This window comes from Ahaetulla prasina, chromosome 8 (assembly GCF_028640845.1).
Source record: "Ahaetulla prasina isolate Xishuangbanna chromosome 8, ASM2864084v1, whole genome shotgun sequence".
Lineage (NCBI taxonomy): Eukaryota > Metazoa > Chordata > Lepidosauria > Squamata > Colubridae > Ahaetulla > Ahaetulla prasina.
This window is the reverse complement of record NC_080546.1, coordinates 80,502,011-80,522,078: the sequence shown is the minus strand read 5'-3', so window position 1 is coordinate 80,522,078 and position 20,068 is coordinate 80,502,011. Positions and strand designations below refer to the sequence as shown.

Sequence of the window (20,068 nt, the reverse complement as noted above, 5' to 3'; positions counted from 1 at the left end):
ATTATGCACAGGGTCTGTTTGGGATAGTGCCACCCCGTCCAAGATCAAAGGTGGCAATTCTCCCTGAGCTAACGAACCCCAAACCCAAAGCCACTCAGTCTTGCAAGGGTTTAGTTTCAACCTGTTGCTCCCCGTCCAGCCCCTAACAGCCTCCAGGCACTGCGAGATGAAGGACACGGGATTACTTAACTCACCACGGGCCGATATATACTACTACAATAATTACTCTGGCCTAGGAGGAGGTTTTAAAAGAATCTTTGTATTCCTAAAATATTGTTTCTATTGCTAGGGAACAACAAGGGTGGCTTATCAGTTTCTCCGACTCCTGTGAAAATTCTAATACAGGTAGTTATTTAGTGCCCACTTGCACTTATAGTAGCGATGGAAACTATTTTTATGATTTTCACAGATCTGTAAAACAAAGGTAAAGCACAGATGCTGTTTCACTTAGTGACTGCTTTGCAGTTGCTGGTCCCAATTTTGGTTGCTAAATGAGGATTATCTGTATTATATTCAGTTATAAAGTTGGTAATTTAAATTCAGCTATGTATATAAAAACAATATTAAAGTATGAACTGATAGCACTGCAAAAATAATTTTGCTCTAGCAAAATTAAAAGGGGCCTCTGGTGGCTCAACGGACTAAGTCTGTCTGTTATTAACACAGCTGCTTGCAATTACTGCAAGTTCAAGTCCCACCAGGCCTAAGGTTGACTCAGCCTTCCATCCTTTATAAGGTAGGTAAAATGAGGACCCAGATTGTTGGGGGCAATTAAGTTGACTTTTTATATAATATACAAATGGATGAAGACTATTGCTTAACACATTATAAGCCGCCCTGAGTCTTTGGAGAAGGGCGGAATATAAATTCAAATAAAAAAAAAAAAATCCACATTTTTTTTAAAAAAAAGCCAAACCTACATTTTTCACTGAATTAAAATATAAGCTATTTTTTTCAGCCTGTTTTCTCCATGTACATGAAATTCTTCATTGTATTAAAAGGGTGACTTACTTTATGTCAACCTGGGGAGACAACAGTTGGAGCCTGGTATAAGCAAACATCCAAGCATAGCTCACTGCAGTGGGACAGTGCTTTGGCAGATTCTCCTGTTTCATCAAACTGGAAAGGCTAATAATCCAGGGGTCCTGACCCTGAGACACATGTGCAAATATCCATATATGTGATGGACTGATGACATCAAATTGGTGGCTGATAGGAGAAGAGCTCCAGTCAATTAATGTTTGTAAATCTATTGAACTGGGACAGTACAATAACATAGTCTGTGTATGGAAACAAAAATAGATTCATTTAGCTCACCGAAAATGCTTTAAAAAAATGGTATCTGAAGCTACGGGCATACATAATCTAAGGCTATTCCCATTGCAAAATGAAAATGGCTTATTTGGAGAAACAAAAACGAAGGACTATATTTGGAAAAAGATGAAAATATTCTTTTGAGGTAAATTCAGTCAGATCACACTTTACAGAGCAATGTACAAACTTTTTCTTATACTGCTCCCCTCTCCAACACAAATGCTTCCTCTTGTTAGAATTTACTAATTGTAATTAGTAATCATATTAACATTAGCAGAGGTGACATAGAAACTCAGGGATTGTCAATGACTTACTAAATACCATTTTATTAAAATGTTACTTACTATCTATGCCCAAAAAAAGATCAGGGAATACTCCTAAATTGTGAACCTGAACTTTCAAAACTAGTTAAATCCCAATTGCAGAGCCTGGCTTTCTATTGTAATTTTTTGTTTAGATTTGATTTAACTTGCTCATTCCCATGAGTCATTCACAAGCTTTAATTTAAAGTGTGATTGAAACTTAAATTGCAATTTTCAAAGTATCTTCAGATTTCAGTTTAGATCAGGGGTGTCAAACTCGATTTCATTGAGAGTCGCATCAGGGTTGTGGTTGACCTTGGGGGGCTGGGGTGGGTGTGGCCAGCTCAACGTCACTTCTGTTGGGGGTGCCTGTAGGCCTGAGCACTCTGCCAGCGAAAATGGGCTCCCGAGCTCTGTTTTTGGCTGCAATGGCCTCCTGCAACCCTCTGTTTTTGCTGGGAGAAGCATCACAGGCCAGATCAAAGCACCCTCTAGGCCGGATCCGGCCCTGACACCCCTGGTTTAGATGATAACAGCATATTTGAGGCATCTCATTCCAGAACTTGGATGATCTCTCAGTTTACTATAGCATAAAGGTTCAACCCTCTCTAGAGTCTACAGCAGAGGTCTCCAACCTGTGGGCCATGAGGGGATTGTAAACGAGCCATGGAAATGGCCGGTGAGTGGGCATGCGCATCCTCACTTGTGTGAGCAGTAGGAAAACGCATGCTCACATGCTGCATTTACGAGAACCAGCAGGCCTGCGTACACACTGCTCACGCATTATTCCTTGAAAATGAGCAGCAACGGCTATTATATAGACAAAAGACACCTGAATTTTCAGTCTGAAGTGAGGACTAGGGATAGCCTTGAAGAGAAGCAAATATTCCAATTTCATTTACCAAAGTAAGCTGTCCCTTACTCAGAGTGATTATTTTATCTACCAGAAAGACAACCCTAAATCTGATACTTCATCAGCATCCTCCTTCAATCAATACAGAAAGGAAGAAATATATAATACGGATAAAAATTTCTCCACCTTGTCAACCTACAATTGCCATCTTTTACAGCAGGGGTCTCCAACCTTGGCCACTTTAAGCCTGGTGGACTTCAACTCCCAGAACCCCCCTGCCAGCAAAGCTTAAAGTGCCCCCCCCCCCGGTGCAAATATGTCAGCGTTGTACTTGTATATGAAAGTATGTGCTTGAAGCTACACTTTAATAGCTATGGATTAAAAGTATGAATTGCCTGTAAAATAAACCACCAGGTATAACATTATTTCCCTATGTGCATATAGTGATCATTCTCTCTTACTCACAGAAGCAAAGAGGCGCTTCCCTCCTTCCAGAAGAAAACCAGTAAAATATAAGGAAAAAACAGCATGTTGAGATGGGGAAAGGGAAGGGATAGTTGCACTAGAAGGGAAATGAAGAGAAAGTGATGAACCAAACTGATGAGGTGAGAGAAAGAGGCAACTAAACAGGGGAAAAAATACAGGAGAGAAAAGGAATGAAGCCGGGCCTGGCCATTTCCATTTTTGAAGCAATGTCTGCAACTATTTGCATCTCCCACCCATTCAGTCATTGTCAGCAGCATCTACTATTCTCAATGTCTATGGAGATTCTCAGTCATCCAGGTCATGATTGTCCCAAAGGTACTTTTTCAAAAGGCAACTGGACTTTTTTTTCCTTTGAAGTCTTGCTTCTCATCCAAGAAGCTTCTTCAGCTTCATCAGTTTCTTGGATGAGAAGCAAGACTTCTTCAAGGAAAAACAAGGACCAGGTATTTTTTGAAAAAGTACCTTTGGGGTTACAAATCTCAATGAACATCAACTCTCCATTCATGTAATCACGTGAAAGGGTAAATATGGCAATTAGACTTAAAACATTTAGCTTAGGCTTATAGGTTTTTTGAGATTTAAGAAGTAGTGTTCAATATTTATTTCAGTATGTACAGGTAGTCCTCGACTTACAACAGTTCATTTGGTGACTGTTCAAAGTTACAATGGCACTAAAAAAATTGACTTATGACTGTTTTTCACAGTTACGACCTTTGACACATTCCCATGATCATGTGATCAAAATTCAGGAGCTTGGCAACTGGTTCATATTTATGACTGTTGCTGGGTCCCAAGGTCATGTGATCCCCTTTTGCGACCTTCTGACAAGCAAAGTCAATGGGGAAGCCAAATTCACTTAAGAACTGGGTTATTAACTTATTAGCTGCACTGATTCACTTAACAACTGAATCACGAAAGGTTGTACAGTGGAGCAAAACTCACTTAGTCTCTCTGAACAACAGAAAATTTAGGCTTCAGGTCGTAAGTCGAGGACTACCTGTACAGGACTTGCTATACTAGTAGTTCTGAACTTACGACCACAATTGAGCCCAACATTTCTGTTGCTAAGCAAGACATGAAGGGCCGTAATAGCTCAGGCTGTTAGAAGCCTGTTATTAGAACACAGCAGCCTGCAATTACTGCAGGTTCAAGCCCGGCCCAAGGTTGACTCAGCCTTCCATCCTTTATAAGGTAGGTAAAATGAGGACCCAGATTGTTGGGGGGGGGGGCAATAAGTTGACTTTGTAAATATACAAATAGAATGAGACTATTGCCTTACACACTGTAAGCCGCCCTGAGTCTCCGGAGAAGGGCGGGATATAAATGTAAATAAATTTAAAAAAAAAGACAGTTGTTAAGAAAGATTACCTTTTTTGCCACAGCTGTTAGGTCAATCAGTGCAGTTGTTATGTGATTCATTAAGCAAATCTGCTTTCCCCATTGACTTTGCTTGTCAGAAGCCATCTGGGATGGTTACAAATGGTGATCACATGACTCCAAGACAGTGCAGCTCTCATAAATACAAGCCAGTTGCCAGATGGCTGAATTTTGATCACCATAACCCTGGGGATGTGGCAATGGTTGCAAGTGTGAAACCCGGTCATAAGCCACTTCTTTCAGGGCCATTGTAACTTCGAATAGTCACTAAATGAACAGTTGTAAGTCGAGGACTACCCGTACATTCTAATGCGCATTATATGTATTAAGTAACGCAAAAAATTAACCAATTATTAAGCATTGGTTATTCTTCACAATTTCTAAAGTGTGAATCTTACCTGGTCAGCACCAGTGAGATGTATGAAACTTTCCAGAATTGATGAACTCAATCTGTCCATTACATCTATGGCCAACTCATCATCACCCTAAGAACACAAATATCTGATACATGACAAAGTCAAGGCAACATTAAGATAAACACAGACACACGTAACGATTTGCTTACCTTAGTCATGTCTAAAACGGTGAAGAGAGCTCTTATTTCCTTAAGACAACTGACAGCTAGTCTTCTAGTGGCAGATCTTGTGCTACAGAGGATAACCAACGCAAAGCCTTCAACCACATGGAACACACTAGAATAAGGGGTCCTTTCCAGGGAAAGGGTAGGAGCAGTTCCATTGGCTACGCCACGCTAAAAGGGGAAAAATAGAAATGACTAAAATCAATGGGATCTATTCATTCGTTTATTTATGCTTTCTATTCATTTATGCTTTCCGAATACATAGGCCACAATGGGACAAACAAATGGGACAACATTTACATCTTGTTGTCCAATGTGATAAGGGTCAGGCACTTACAAGAATACGACCAACAATTGCACAGCTCAATCATCCATATATTCACATATCTAACCTAATGCCCACATTCGTGGGACTTCATTACTCAATTAAAACACAGAAATTCATACAGTATAATTTTACCTGAGTTTCTTGGTTCTTGTTTTGTATTTGGACTGCTTGCTTCCACTGACTGATCAGCTGCACCAACATCTTAACTGCATTGTCCAGGAGAGTAGGATGCAAATCAGTGACTTCACGGACAATAAAATAAACAAATCCTGACAAAACATCTTCCCGCCAATCTGGAAAATCCAGCATTAATGCTTGCAAAGTATTGAAAGCCAGTGCACGCAGTTCTTCGTCCATGTGAATGGTCAGCCTGTTGACAATTTTTTATTTTTTAGAAACCATTGAAGAATTAGCATATCTATTATAAAAACAAGTTAAATCTGAAGAAGATGAAAGGCAATGGTGGACAACACACTGGAAAACTGCAGATGATTTAATTGTGATTAAATTACTTCTGAAACCAGAAGTGAAGTGTAAAATCACTCTTTTCCCAAGTTTTTCTACTCCCTGGAATGAACTCCTGTCATTTCACTATTAATTTTCAGTTAGGTTTTATTCATCCTTATTACTTTAGAATTAAATACACTTTGTATATCATTAGCACAGGTACTATTGATTTTTCTGCAGCCATCCCAGATCAGCAGCCTACCAGCTCTGAGCCACATCTTTGCCAGACAATAGATGAAACTGTGACTTGTTTAAATCCAATTCAATTTCTAAGGTACAATTTGAATCTGTAAAACTCTACATAGAGCAGACCCATATAAATGAAGAGTTAGGTTCTCCTGTATGAACCTGCTCACTAATTGAGATCTACCTGAACCCAACATTTAGATTAACTTCAATGAGTAGTCAATATTTGTAGATAAGCCTTGATTGTGAAATACCCTCTGCTAACCTTTTACATTTTAAGCGGCAAATGAGAATATTTTGTTTTCATCTTAGAATGTATATTTTAGATTGTAAGGTATTTTTCAGAATACCGGTAGTTGCATAATTTCAAAAATTGATCTTTTGTAAATATCTGAGGAATCTCCAACTATTCATAATTTTGATTTTCCAAGACTATTTTATTTTCTAATGACAATCTGGGGGATAAAAGGAACTCTTGGAGCTAATGATGATAATGAAATATTCCAGACTCTCATTTTTAAAAATTACAATAATTTTATCTTAAAGTTTGACAAAGAGATAAAACAGAGATGTCTGAGGATACAATGGGTTCTCTAGGGAACTTACTGAAGACCATTGTTTACTCCAGTAAAAGCTTGGCTAGTCCTACCTTGCAAGCAGTTCAATAAGGTCATTTCTGCTCATTCCATCTGGAATCAGTCTTGGGATAGCAGCAATACAAGTTCTAAACAAATCAATTTTTGGTTTTCTCTCACCCCTGTGAATGAGAATATTACATGAGCTTATTTCACAGTGACTAGATTGATTGTATATCCACACCAACTTAAGAATTTTATTTTAATTACAACTATTAAATTATATATTTTAATAGATCTACAGCAACAGATAAACCCTTATATATATTTATAATGATTAAGCCCTGATGGAAACAATGGCTTATTACACTAAACAGTAAAAATAAAAACCATGATGACCACAGAAAACAAAACAAAATGAAGCAATGTTTTTATTAGGTCAACTGAAAGTTTATGGAATGATTACAGATTTCTGCCGATTGTCAAAAACAGCTCTTGTACTCACCATATCTCATAAGAGTTAGCATGCTAACTATGTACATAAACTGACATTCCAAAAGTGAGATGTTACTTAGAAAATAGGAATTTCTTCTGTATTATAGCAACAAAAGAATAGGCAAAAGATGTGAATATAATTTTCCCTCAGATTCAATTTTATTCTCCTTTCTTCTTTTTGTTTTCTATATGGCCTAAGAACCATTCTGGAGGAGAACCCAATCAAAGCCAAGGCAAAGATGCCCACACCTGCCCAGGAAGACTGAGCACCACACAGGTAAACGTATCTTCTTGCTACCTCATTGCTAGTTTTTCAATGGATTGCAGCTCCCAAAACACACTAGATGTTCCAGTGGTTAACGTTTCTTCACAGGATCAGGTTCTGACTTTAGGCTCCAGGCAGATAGGAGATTGCATGCCTCAGCTTCTTAAAGCTTCAATAACTTTTTTTTTAAAGCTGTACATCCTCTATGGTATGAGGGGGTTCATATCATCGAACAAAGAGATCCAAAAGTTTTAGGGAAGTCTGGTTTCATTGATAGATCATTCTGGAGTCAGTTTTAAACTAACTTGGCAGTTGACGTACGAGTTAAATGGACTTATTGAGTTGTCAGATGAATCCAGATAGTTTCTAGAATATGCCTGGGTAATTCTCCATTATCTCTGCTAGGAAAATGTTATAATCGCTACTGTAATTATTAATATTGTTATTTACTAAATTTATAATGGCCACCCACTTGAAAAAATACAACATCCAAACGTTAAATAGTTAAAACATAGCAGCAAAACATTGGCAATCCAAATTAAAAATAAACTTTTTTATTAATAAAGATATCATTCCAATTTTATTTAAAGTTTAAAATAACTCTGCACTGAATTAGTTGTACTTAATTTGCTACTTACGTGATCATATCTTCAGGTTCTTTATTGGTCATCTGCACACTCGTCATGCACATTGGCCTTCCAACTTCTTTGTCTAGATGCCTAAGTATGCTATCTAGTGCTTTCCTTACTTGAGGATAGTATATCGACATTCCTGAAAGAATAAATTCAAATCACTTGTTTCTTAAATGATTCTTGAACCTTATTAGATACAAGTGATATCCTGTATACATTACTTAAAAAGAAATACCATTGTTTTATTTTAAAATATTTTTAAAGTCATAAATTTAAATTGGGCATATGACTACTCAAATATTAGTTAAACATTTTAAAATATTTATTCAATTTATTCTGACATTATTAGTATCCCTGAATCCAGCTTGAAGAAGCAGAACTATATTCCTTCCCAGTTTAAAAGTTGAAATTGGGGACAGGATGAGAAATAGGTCCTGCAATTGGACTTCTGAAGCATTCCAGATTTAGCCAGAAGATCCAGGGTTCTACTTGTTACTACAAGTGCAATAAAATTGGGTGCAGGCTACAAAGTCAGGGAAAAAAAGGAGTAAACCCACCTAATTCTTTCAAAAATCCTAATGAGTTACTATAACTTTAATTATTACAATTATCAGATTCACCACCTTTGGCTTGGCACTTCCCTGGCGTCTTGCCATCAATGAAGGGAGATGAAAGGAGATAGAACAAATGGGCAATAAAAATGTATACCTCAAGGGTGAGAAACTGGGAGAGGGGAATGACAACTGAGGAAGAACAGAGGGTTTTGGAATCTAGTCCGTGTTGGATCTGCAAGGACGTTTACCCTCAGAGTGGAATTTCAGCAGCCTAAACACCTCAGGCTTTCCCAAAATATGTCTGATTGGCTACACACAGATGTGTAAACTTCAGATTCCACCCAACTCTACTGCAATCAGCATCTCTTAGTAAAAGTACTTTTTACTTCAATCAAATGGAGTTGAGAGTTTTACTTCCCTAGGGGATCAGACTGGGGCAGGACTGACAACAATTCTGAATTCAACAAATCCAAAGCTTGCCTTTCCTTTGTAACTTCTAGCTATAATAGATAGCCTTGATGGTTGGATGGGTTCTTTCCCAAATATTAACCACTCCAAGTGTCAGAAAATAACACAATATTTCATTGATATTCTGAGTTTCTGTATGAATGAGTGTAATGTTAGGGAGAGCCTCCAGTCTTCCTTAAGCTTAGATAAAAAGCAGGATTTCTCACAAAGTTAAAAAATACTTATGCAAATGCTTTTGGTACTTAGCATTGCTATAAAACACTGTGCTATTCAAAATCATAAGCAATTAATGTGGTTAATTTGATTGTGCTTAAAAAAGTTACTTTTCTGTCATTCACTATTTTTAATAATAAACACATTATTCCTTTCCCAAACCATAAATTACTCACCTATAACTTTTGCTTCTTCATCGGTCAGAGTTTTATTAAGAAAAATTTTCTTTACACGGAGAGTATTTCCTGATGGAAGGACAACACCTGTAGTTGGCATAGGTGGCTCTCCATCCTTCTGCTGCAAACTGTCTGCAATTACAAGGAAGACTCTGAGACCTATATTCATTCTCTGCAAAAAAAAAGAGAGAGAGAGAGAGAGAGAGAGAGGGAAAAAGAAAGGAACATTTATCAGGAACCAGCAAGGATTGCAACATACCCCAGGTTAATGTTGTAAAATGAATAAAGGTAGCCTCTCTCCATCCCATCTTCATCTGCCATATCCATATTTAGCAGAATGGAGCTTTTGTTTTATAAAATATCATTCTCCCAAGGCATCTCACTTAAATTAAGCACTAAATGACTTTTTAAAATCTGCTTTAAACTAGACCAGTTCTTGTGTTTCTATTGGCTAAATCAGAGGCCTTCAAGATTTGTGGACTTCAAGTCCCAGAATTTCTAGCCTGATGTCTTAGCCACTATGTCAAATTAGTATTTCTTAGAGACCCACATTAAATTATGAGTTTATAATCTTATTAAAAACAAATTGCATACAATATTTTAGTTTCTCTTTTTTACCTCTGGATTAATAGTGAAGGTTTTCGGGGATTTTCCCACACTGAGAAGATCAAAAATTATTTCTTTCATTGCAAAATCCAAACGTTCCTAGAAAATAAATCACAACTATATAAAACTTTTTTATAAATATATGATAAACCATTTTAGGAAAAATGCTAAACTTGACTTGCATGGTAACTGACATAAATCTAATTAATTTTATTTTTATTAATTTAAGAAAAAAATTTATCTTCCCAAATTACTCTCATTTTTGCCATTTATTATGATAATTGTAAGTTGTAATATAAATTATTGAAAGATATTTGTACTATCATATATTGATTAAGATCCCACAAAAAATATGTACCTAAATTTAAGATTATCTGAAGCTCAAACCTTTTCTCCTACATAGGCAGCTACCAGTTGGCATTACATATTTTATATTTCAAATTTTGGAACATTTTTTTACAAGAGGCTTATTAGAAATTTACCAGTGTAGAAATCAGGAGTGGGATACAAATGTTTCTAAAAGGCAACTATATTTTTTCACTGATTTCTATCTTTTGTACTGTATGTGCCAATGAGTGTGTTCAAAAATGACTGAAGAACAAGAGTGGCTGATAGATTGATGTAATTATTAATCCAAAATCCTATAAGCAAGTCCTGCTAAATGGGGGAATGTAACAACTTCAAAAATCAGAAAGTTATTGTATTTGTTATGTATGAAAACCTGAACTTTAAGTCTTCTGTTCTTTAACAGTATCTCTGAGTAGTTTTGGCAGATTCTTGTGTTTCAATCTAATATACATCACAGCTTTCTCTGAAGGTTAAAAACATGTGACTTAAAAGTTCTGGTAGAACATTAAGGTTTAAATAGGGGAATAAGCAAATTTTGAAATATTTCAGGCAATTATCACATTTGGGCTAAAGTTTTTATAAAGTATCATTCTCCCAAGGCATCTCACTTAAATTAAGCACTAAATGACTTTTTAAAATCTGCTTTAAACTAGACCAGTTCTTGTGTTTCTATTGGCTAAATCAGAGGTCTTCAAGATTTGTGGACTTCAAGTCCCAGAATTTCTAGCCTGAGGTCTTAGCCACTATGTCAAATTAGCTATAGTATTTCTTAGAGACCCACATTAAATTATGAGTTTATAATCTTATTAAAAACAAATTGCATACAATATTTTAGTTTCTCTTTTTTACCTCTGGATTAATAGTGAAAGTTTTCGGGGATTTTCCCACACTGAGAAGATCAAAAATTATTTCTTTCATTGCAAAATCCAAACGTTCCTAGAAAATAAATCACAACTATATAAAACTTTTTTATAAATATATGATAAACCATTTTAGGAAAAATGCTAAACTTGACTTGCATGGTAACTGACATAAATCTAATTAATTTTATTTATTTTTATTAATTTAAGAAAAAAATTATCTTCCCAAATTACTCTCATTTTTGCCATTTATTATGATAATTGTAAGTTGTAATGTAAATTATTGAAAGATATTTGTACTATCATATGTTGATCAAGATCCCACAAAAAATATGTGCCTAAATTTAAGATTATCTGAAGCTCAAACCTTTTCTCTTACATAGGCAGCTACCAGTCGGCATTACATATTTTATATTTCAAATTTTGGAACTTTTTTTTACAAGAGGCTTATTAGAAATTTACCAGTGTAGAAATCAGGAGTGGGATACAAATGTTTCTAAAAGGCAACTATATTTTTTCACTGATTTCTATCTTTTGTATTGTATGTGCCAATGAGCGTGTTCAAAAATGACTGAAGAACAAGAGTGGCTGATAGATTGATGTAATTATTAATCCAAAATCCTACAAGCAAGTCCTGCTAAATGGGGGAATGTAACAACTTCAAAAATCAGAAAGTTATTGTATTTGTTATGTATGAAAACCTGAACTTTAAGTCTTCTGTTCTTTAACAGTATCTCTGAGTAGTTTTGGCAGATTCTTGTGTTTCAATCTAATATACATCACAGCTTTCTTGGAAGGTTAAAAACATGTGACTTAAAAGTTCTGGTAGAACATTAAGGTTTAAATAGGGGAATAAGCAAATTTTGAAATATTTCAGGCAATTATCACTTGGGCTAAAGTTTTTATAAAGGGGATTTACCTGAGCAATGAACTGAATAATTTTTACAAATATGTTCAGGGGTGTGTCTCGAGGGACCACACTGCGAGAGCCTTTTGGAAAAAGTGCAGATACTATGCCCATCAGACGGCTGTACAAGAAAAGACGTAGAAGAGAATATTGAAAAATCTCATTAGCAACTCTACCAAAAGGCAACCACAGCCCTTTTAACATTATCAACATTTTAGTACATTAAAACCAAATGGCTTACCTCTGTGTTACAGTGTTGCTTTCACATTTTATTCTAATAACATAAACCCATAATAATCTATATAGCGATTCCAGTGCAACTCGAGACATTTTCGGGTCTTTATTCTGTAAAAAACGTTTTTAAAAAACTGTTACTATTGCACATAAGCCTCACTGCATTTTTAGTAGTAGCTCTAATAACCAAGACATTCCTAAAATTATACTTCAAGTTCCTACAATGGCAAAACACTGGGCACTCAAATTAATGTAAAGACATTAAAGTTAGGTAGAAATTGATTCTCTGTATTTTTTTTCATAAACATAAAAACCATATCAATATTTGTAGTTTAAGTGAAGTGTTGTTTCGGAATGTGCTTTGTAAAACCTGTCCCAGAAATAATCCAATATGATTCCCATCTCATTGCTCTGCACGTTGCAGAAAATGTCTTCCTCCACAGAATACTACGTAGTCGGAAAATCAAAGCTATTTCAGTCTTTATTTAAAATGAAAACATGCTTTCTGTGATTAACGCAGAGAAAATATTTAAAGAAAACAGTATCAAATAGTAGTAATAATAAAACACAGGTAATACTGTGACCCAAGTATCTTTTTTCCACAAATAATACTAACTTATAATACTCTTTTTGAGATACATTAATACAAAAACTGTTTGTTCTAGAGAGGGAAATAAAATATACAATGAAACAACAGAAAAACATGAAGCAAAGCAATTTCTTACTTTACTATGACAGCATATTAACTCACCTGAAGTGTTTCTATTTGTTTTCTGATACTGTTGTTAGATGGGATCTAAATAAAGCAATGCAAGACAGCAAAACATAACAAACATGAGAATGGGAAGCACATGCATGTTAGATGAAAAAATAAAAAGGACAAACAGAAAGCTGTTTACTGGGGCTCCATTCAATAGAAATATTTTGACAGAGAAAAACTCCATTTGTATAAGCAATAGCAACAGCACTTATAGACTGCTCAACAGTGCTTATTTATAACACATATTTGCCCCAATAATCTGAGTCCTCATTTTATTTATCTCAGAAGGATAGAAGGCCGAGTCAACTTTGAGCTTGTCAGGATTGAACTGGCAACGGGCAGAGATAGCCTGCAATACTGCATTCTAACTACTGCATCACCATGATTATACGCATGGTTTGGATATTACAGTACTGTAATTCAGTGTCCTTAATACACTGTATGTTATTTACAATATCTCACAGTTGCTGTTTAGAAACTATGTGCAAGAATAGTCTACATCTAAACTTGGATAGTATCAATGAAGATGTGAACAATTTTGGACATTTAAAAAACAGCTGCTGCAATTACAACATAGAAAACTGGTCACTCTTAAGATTGTCTATAAACATGTTTTTATTATTTTCTTTTATAATTCTAAAAAATACAAAAATAATATTTTCCTATTCTCCTTAAAGTCTATTTTCTTTCTTTCTTGGTTTACAAATTTTTAAAACTACTCGTATTTCCTTTATGGCCTAAACATCTATTAAGCAGACTACAATCCTATGTAGTAAGGAACAAATCTTACTGAATTTAGTGGGATTGACTTCCAGTAGACACGCATAGGATTACACTGCTAATTCTCTTTAATCTAAAGGTTGATCCATACACCCACCAAGTTATTATCAATTCACTTAAACCCCATGATAAGAAATGGAATCATATATCAGGGGCAATCAAATCAAAGTATTATGAAATTAATTGTATTAGGATAAAGATCCCAAATATTCAATAACTGGAAGTTCCAAATTGCTTATCCACGTTTTCCTGCATTGAGGTGAGCAGGCTGATAATTAAAAAGTTTTGTCAACCAACATTCTGTGACATAACTTAAAAGATACGTTATTAGTTCTGACACTTTATTTATATATACTCTGTATTAGTTTTATTCTGAGTTGTGATAACTTACTACTTAATAATGTTTTAAAACAATTAAAACATGTTAAGAAAAAATAGTAGAGAACTAGATTTACTTGGCAGATTTGTTAGTTAGTTACAGAATTTGAGCATAATTATGTTTCTACTGTAAAATCTCAGTATCTAGAATATAATGCATGAATTATTTTTTCAAATCTGATTTTTTTTAAAAAAAACCTGTAATATTGCAGGTTTTTAATAACAAATTAGTTTTAAAAATTAAATAAAAAATATTGTAATAACTTTAGTTCTTTCTATTGAACAGAGCCACGTCATAAATTGTTATGTTGTTAGGGGAACAAAACTATATTAAAATATGTGATACATGCTATATGACAACTAAAATCCCCAACAATGGAAGTTTTTATTTGCCCATTGTCAGCAGTGTGATATTTCTAAATAAGAAAATTAAAAAGACACTTGCATACCCCTTTATATTTAACACATAGCAACAGCAGGTAGACAGAGACAATAAAAGGGGAGGTGTTGCAAAAGAGTTGCCATTGTGTAAAGAAATACACACAAACTTGACAAAGTAAATAGTAAGAGAAAGAATACTATCCTAACACATCCAACTGTTGGATTGTTGTTGTTACACAATTTAAAGCTAGGCAGTTATGAATTCAAGCATTAAGAGCAATATTAATAACAAAATCAATGACGTGTGTATATTATTCAAATACAGTGACAATAATTAAAAAAAGAGCTTTTAGATTTTCCATTAAAATTGATGCAAATGGATGGCATCATAAACAAGGCTATGGAGCACACTATACATTATCAGAATGGTGAACGTTCCACTACCCTATGACTTCAAACTGATATCTCCATAATAACAAAAACAGAACTCAAAAGAGAAAAGCAAGGTTACACACAACATATAACGCTCTGTTCTGATCTCTGATGCTATTATTGCTTTTCTGTCTGCTCTTTCCCCTCTTCTTCAGACTTCTGTGCCTTTACAGGAGAAAGGGTTTTTTGATAATAGATCATCAGTGATGAGCAACCTACATTAACATAAGGCTCTTCAGCCCTGTTTCTGTATTTTTAGAGTATTTTTTCAGATTATATCAATGAAGTTCAGTGTCAACACTATTTATTTTGGAATATATGATCCTCCCACCCACTTTTTTATAGGATTAAGAGGATAAATGTCTGATTTAAGATTCTGTAATCTTTAAACAACACTCCCCTCCCCCTTTTGTTCAATCTTAATTCTTGAAGACCCAGACAAGTCCATGCAGGATTTTTTGGCAATTTTTTTTCCCAGAGGTGGTTTGTCATTACCTTTTTCCTCGGGCTGAGACATAGTTGTATCCATAGCCCAAGATACACAGCTGACTTTGTGCCTAAGGCAAGACTAGAACTCACACTCTCCTGATTTCTAACTTGGTGCCTTAACTACTACACCAAACTGGCTCTCTTTAGTGCCCTTAACCTCCCATTAAAACGCAAACAGCTTCATATTTTAGCATCCAACCTGGGGCAATAAATAAATGTAGAAACAACAAAAAAAAAAGGTAAGGAAGGGCAGCACTTGGCTGCAAAAACATTGCCAATCTTTGGTCAACATCAGAACTGCACTCAAGAAGGCTCTTGGTCTTAGGTACAGCTATCCTAAGCAGCTTCCACTGGAAAACAATATTTAAAAAGGATTCATGACCAAGTCCAGCTTCCCCAAAATACATTTCTAAATAACTGGAATTCACAATGGATAAAATGAGCGCAGGCAATATGAAAAATCAATTCTGAGAAATATGCAGGAATAGCTTATTCTGACTTGAAATAGCTTCACATTACAAGCCTTATGAATAGGCTTCAAATAGGTTCACAAGTTGTTGTGAGCTACAAGCATTATATTCTTGTCCCGATTACCTAATTGCAATCAAACCATTTGTTACCATCTGTAAACAACAAGCTCAGAGAACACCAAGGACTCTCCCCTCAGTTCAACCCTGAGTTACAAATATTCTCTTCTATGGGAGCCTTACATTTATTTTATACGGACATTATTTTGTGGTTAATCTAGATTGAAAATTTTACTTGCTAAATCTGACAGGAATGTGATGAAACAGTTCTTACCTTCAAATGAGACAGACAATTCTGTAGGAAGATATGCCAGTTATTTAGAAAAAACTGCTTCTGACTGACACACAACAAACAGGTGATCAATGGATACAAAGCCTGTGAGAGAGGAGCAATTTGTTACAACTTTCAGAAAAACCAAAAATAGCATGGCTGGGTTATTAAGCATGTAAACTCAGCCACTGTAAACTTGTAAAAAATGATTAATGGACCAATGAGCTGTATATACTTAACACACTATGATGCATTCAATAAAGTGTAGTTAAACAAACCACAGTTTGGTAAATATTTGGCGGTATCTATGATTGCATTCTTACATTAGCCAGAATCCTGATACATACCGTATATACTCGAGTATAAGCCGAGTTTTTCAGCACGTTTTTTGTGCTGAAAAGCGCCCCCTCGGCTTATACTCGAGTCTACGTCTCGATGTACTTCGGAAACCCCGCACAGGAGACGCCAAAGAGGCAGCGAGATCGTCCGGCGGGATTTGCCCAAGGCTGAGCAGTTCGCTGCGCGGACCCGAGCCAAGCCGGTCCCAGTCCAGCCGAACGGTGAAAGCGGAGCGGCACTCGGCATGTCGGGGAAACCCTCCCTCCCTCAGCCGAGAAGGCTGGCGGCTCCCCCGCCCCACCGAGCCAAGCCGGTCCCAGTCCAGCCGAACGGTGAAAGCGACATGCCGAGCGCCGCCCGCCACCGCTCGCTGACTGGGACCGCTTGGCTCGGGTCCGCGGCGGGCGGGCGGGGAGCCGCCAGCCTTCTCGGCTGAGGGAGGAGGGTTTCGACATGCCGAGCGCCGCCCGCCACTGCTCGCTGGACTGGGACCGCTTGGCTCAGGTCCGCAGTAACTCCCACCAGGCTGTGCCGCGAGGAAACCATTTAAAAGCCCAGCTTCTGAAGCACGGAGGAGAAGAAAGCCCTGGCGGTGCAGTGAGAGGGCGGGGCGGGGGAGCCGCCAGCCTTCTCGGCCGACGCTTTCACCGTTCGGCTGGACTGGGACCGGCTTGGCTCGGGTCCGCAGTAACTCCCGCCAGGCTGTGCCGCGAGGAAACCATTTAAAAGCCCAGCTTCTGAAGCACGGAGGGAGAAGAAAGAAAGCCCTGGCGGTGCAGTGAGAGGGCGGGGCGGGGGAGCCGCCAGCCTTCTCGGCCGACGCCACCGCTCGCTGGACTGGGACCAGCTTGGCTCGGTCCGCGGGCGGGCGGGGAGCCGCCAGCCTTCTCGGCTGAGGGAGGAGGGTTTCCGACATGCCGAGCGCCGGCCGAGAAGGCTGGCGGCTCCCCGCCCGCCTCTCACTGCACCGCCAGGGCTTTCTTTCTTCTCCTCCGTGCTTCAGAAGCTGGGCTTTAAATGGTTTCCTCGCGGCAGGCGGAAGAAGATGCTCGGTAGCAGCGGCGGCGGAGGCAACCACCACGCCAGGAGGCTTTCAAGAAGGCGGCGTCCGAGGGAGCAAGGCCATGATGCAGAAGCGCCAACCCCAAAGGCCCCGCCGGGGTGGCGCCCAAGACGGCTGAGCTGAAGGTCTTCAAGTCGGACAGCGTGGAGGCTCGCTTGCCGGTGGCCTCGAACCTGCGCAAGCAGAAGTCCCTCACCAACCTGTCTTTCCTGACCGACAGCGAGAAGAAGATGCAGCTCTACGAACCGTAGCCTCAAAGGCGGCAAGCAGGCGCCCTCGCTCATGTCCAAGAACCTCTCCCGGTCCGAGCACTCACTCTTTCAGGCTAAGTTGGCCCTGGCCACCAGCAACAAACCGCCGCTGGCGCCGTTGCCTTCCAACCTGGGCAAGCCCAGCCGCATCCCGCGGGGGCCTTACGCCGAAGTCAAACCGCTCGAGCTAGTAGTCACCGTGCTGGGCGACCTGGGGCAGCTGCTCTTCAGCCCGATGCTCGTGAGTCAGCCCGTCCCTTCCTTCCCGTGGGGTCTGCCGGGATTTCCTTTGTTTAGAGCTGGGAATCCTCCTTCCTCAGCGGCCTTTCCCTGCCCCAGTCCTCAGAGCTCTCTCTCCGGATCGCTCTTCTAGTTGACCCTATACTTTAGGCTGGAACAAGCGGTTTGAGAACTGGGTTATTGCTTTACTATCTTCTCTTGCTTTTTCATGCTCGGGCAACCCTGGGCTTTCCCAGCACAATTGCAGAGTAGACGTTTTGCAATTTTCGTTCAAATAAATATTCATGTTATTTTACTTGGCTCTATCTTTATTTTTTACATTGACCAGTAGCTGCCTCATTTCCCACCCTAGGCTTATACTCGAGTCAATAGTTTTTCCCAGTTTTTTGTGGTAAAATTAGGTACCTCGGCTTATATTCGGGTCGGCTTATACTCGAGTATATACGGTAAATGAATCTAAACTATAATAGCAATAGCACTTAGATTTATATACCGCTTCATAGTACTTTAAAGCCCTCTCTAAGTGGTTTACAGATGCTCAGCAAACAGCCCCACCCAGGTCCATTTTAAATCAATATGGGAAAACAGCTTTTCTCTGTCAAATTCTGATCCCAGATATTTGCTATGTGACATACTATCAAATTACATATACTCTATCCTAGACAAAAATTAAACAACTTAAAATACCAATGAATGCTTCTTCCTTGAGCTCAGCTCAAAAGTTGTCTGATAGAGCATCTCCACAAAATTTTTCAGGCATGGCACATTCACTTCATTTTTAACAGCCTAGAATCAAAAGAAACAGATCTACACTATATCTTGAAGGATAAAGGTAGTAACACAGAAAATGATACAAAGCATGAGAATCATGAAATACTTTTTCAGATTTAAATCCTGGTTTTAAAAAAAATTCAGAAAAACAACAAAACACTTAGTCCAAGTCCAAAGACTTTAAAGATTTAGCTTGAATACTGCATACAAGTCCTACCATAAATAGCAAAACAAAACAAAAAAACCCAACAAGAACGCAGAGAAAGAACAAACAGCTGTACAAAGGTTCCTCTGCTAAAAATGGGGGGGGGGGAGTTTTTCATTGAACTGCGGAAAGGTGAATTTTGGCCTTAATGTTACAAGAAACCCCATAATGGATTTAAAATAAAAATAAAATCACATATTTGGTTGTAAAAAAGAATTAAACTACATTCGCCATTATCTATATGGCAAAATACACTCATATACAAAAAAGTGGGTTTTTCAGACCTGCAAATTCCATTTGAGGAGAAAATGTCTCTACTTTTGCATAAATACCATACACTGTATTTGTGAAATAATAAATTATACTTACAGCAGCAACAGGGATGAGGATTTCTACAAACAAACCAGCAAGCGAATGCTTTATGTCTTTATCTTTTACCTCCAAAAAATACTGTGCACATTCCTGCAAGAAAATAACTATCAAATTTCTGTTGTGCACCATCTTCTTCAGTAAGAATAAATGAAAATAACAGAAAAACAAACCTACTGCAGATAAAAGAACTAGATACAGGTAACAAAATAGTCCAGTTTAAACTGGAATAAATTTGGAAACTTCAAAATTAGCAGCTCTTCAATGTTTTTATTCTATAAATACGCTGAAGCTTATGAATAATTTTTTCCTATGCAAAATTCCAAGTTTTGGAAAACATTACACCACTTTTGCTAATATTTGAGATAAACCAAATGATGACAGAGTGATATGCAGTTATTATTAAAGCATTTTTTTCAAGTCTCGAAGAGCACTCCAAAATTAACATTTTTAAGTCATTAGAAACAATCTTCAAGACAATGATTTGGTTAAAAAAAAATCTGTCCAGAATTGGTACTGATCATGCTCCTGCAATGCCATATTCAA

The 20,068-nt window shown here is 37.6% G+C and overlaps 1 protein-coding gene across 8 annotated transcripts in view; it reads right to left on the bottom strand.

Moving 5' to 3' along the window:
- Positions 1–20,068, bottom strand: part of FRYL (FRY like transcription coactivator) — a 171,082-nt gene that overhangs the window by 71,111 nt on the left and 79,903 nt on the right. For 5 of the 8 annotated variants that reach the window (XM_058192134.1, XM_058192135.1, XM_058192133.1 and 2 more), the window contains exons 9-22: positions 19,523–19,615; positions 18,865–18,963; positions 16,288–16,389; positions 13,018–13,062; positions 12,274–12,377; positions 12,045–12,153; positions 11,115–11,201; positions 9,312–9,483; positions 7,907–8,039; positions 6,583–6,690; positions 5,373–5,610; positions 4,898–5,083; positions 4,731–4,817; positions 1,012–1,280 (exon numbers count right to left, since the gene is read on the bottom strand). In XM_058192134.1, coding sequence (XP_058048117.1) covers positions 1,012–1,280; positions 4,731–4,817; positions 4,898–5,083; positions 5,373–5,610; positions 6,583–6,690; positions 7,907–8,039; positions 9,312–9,483; positions 11,115–11,201; positions 12,045–12,153; positions 12,274–12,377; positions 13,018–13,062; positions 16,288–16,389; positions 18,865–18,963; positions 19,523–19,615 — 1,832 coding nt within the window. Of the gene's footprint in view, positions 1–1,011; positions 1,281–4,730; positions 4,818–4,897; positions 5,084–5,372; positions 5,611–6,582; positions 6,691–7,906; positions 8,040–9,311; positions 9,484–9,929; positions 10,017–11,114; positions 11,202–12,044; positions 12,154–12,273; positions 12,378–13,017; positions 13,063–16,287; positions 16,390–18,864; positions 18,964–19,522; positions 19,616–20,068 lie in introns of all 8 variants that reach the window. The other 3 variants (XM_058192132.1, XM_058192136.1, XM_058192130.1) reach the window with 2 other exon arrangements.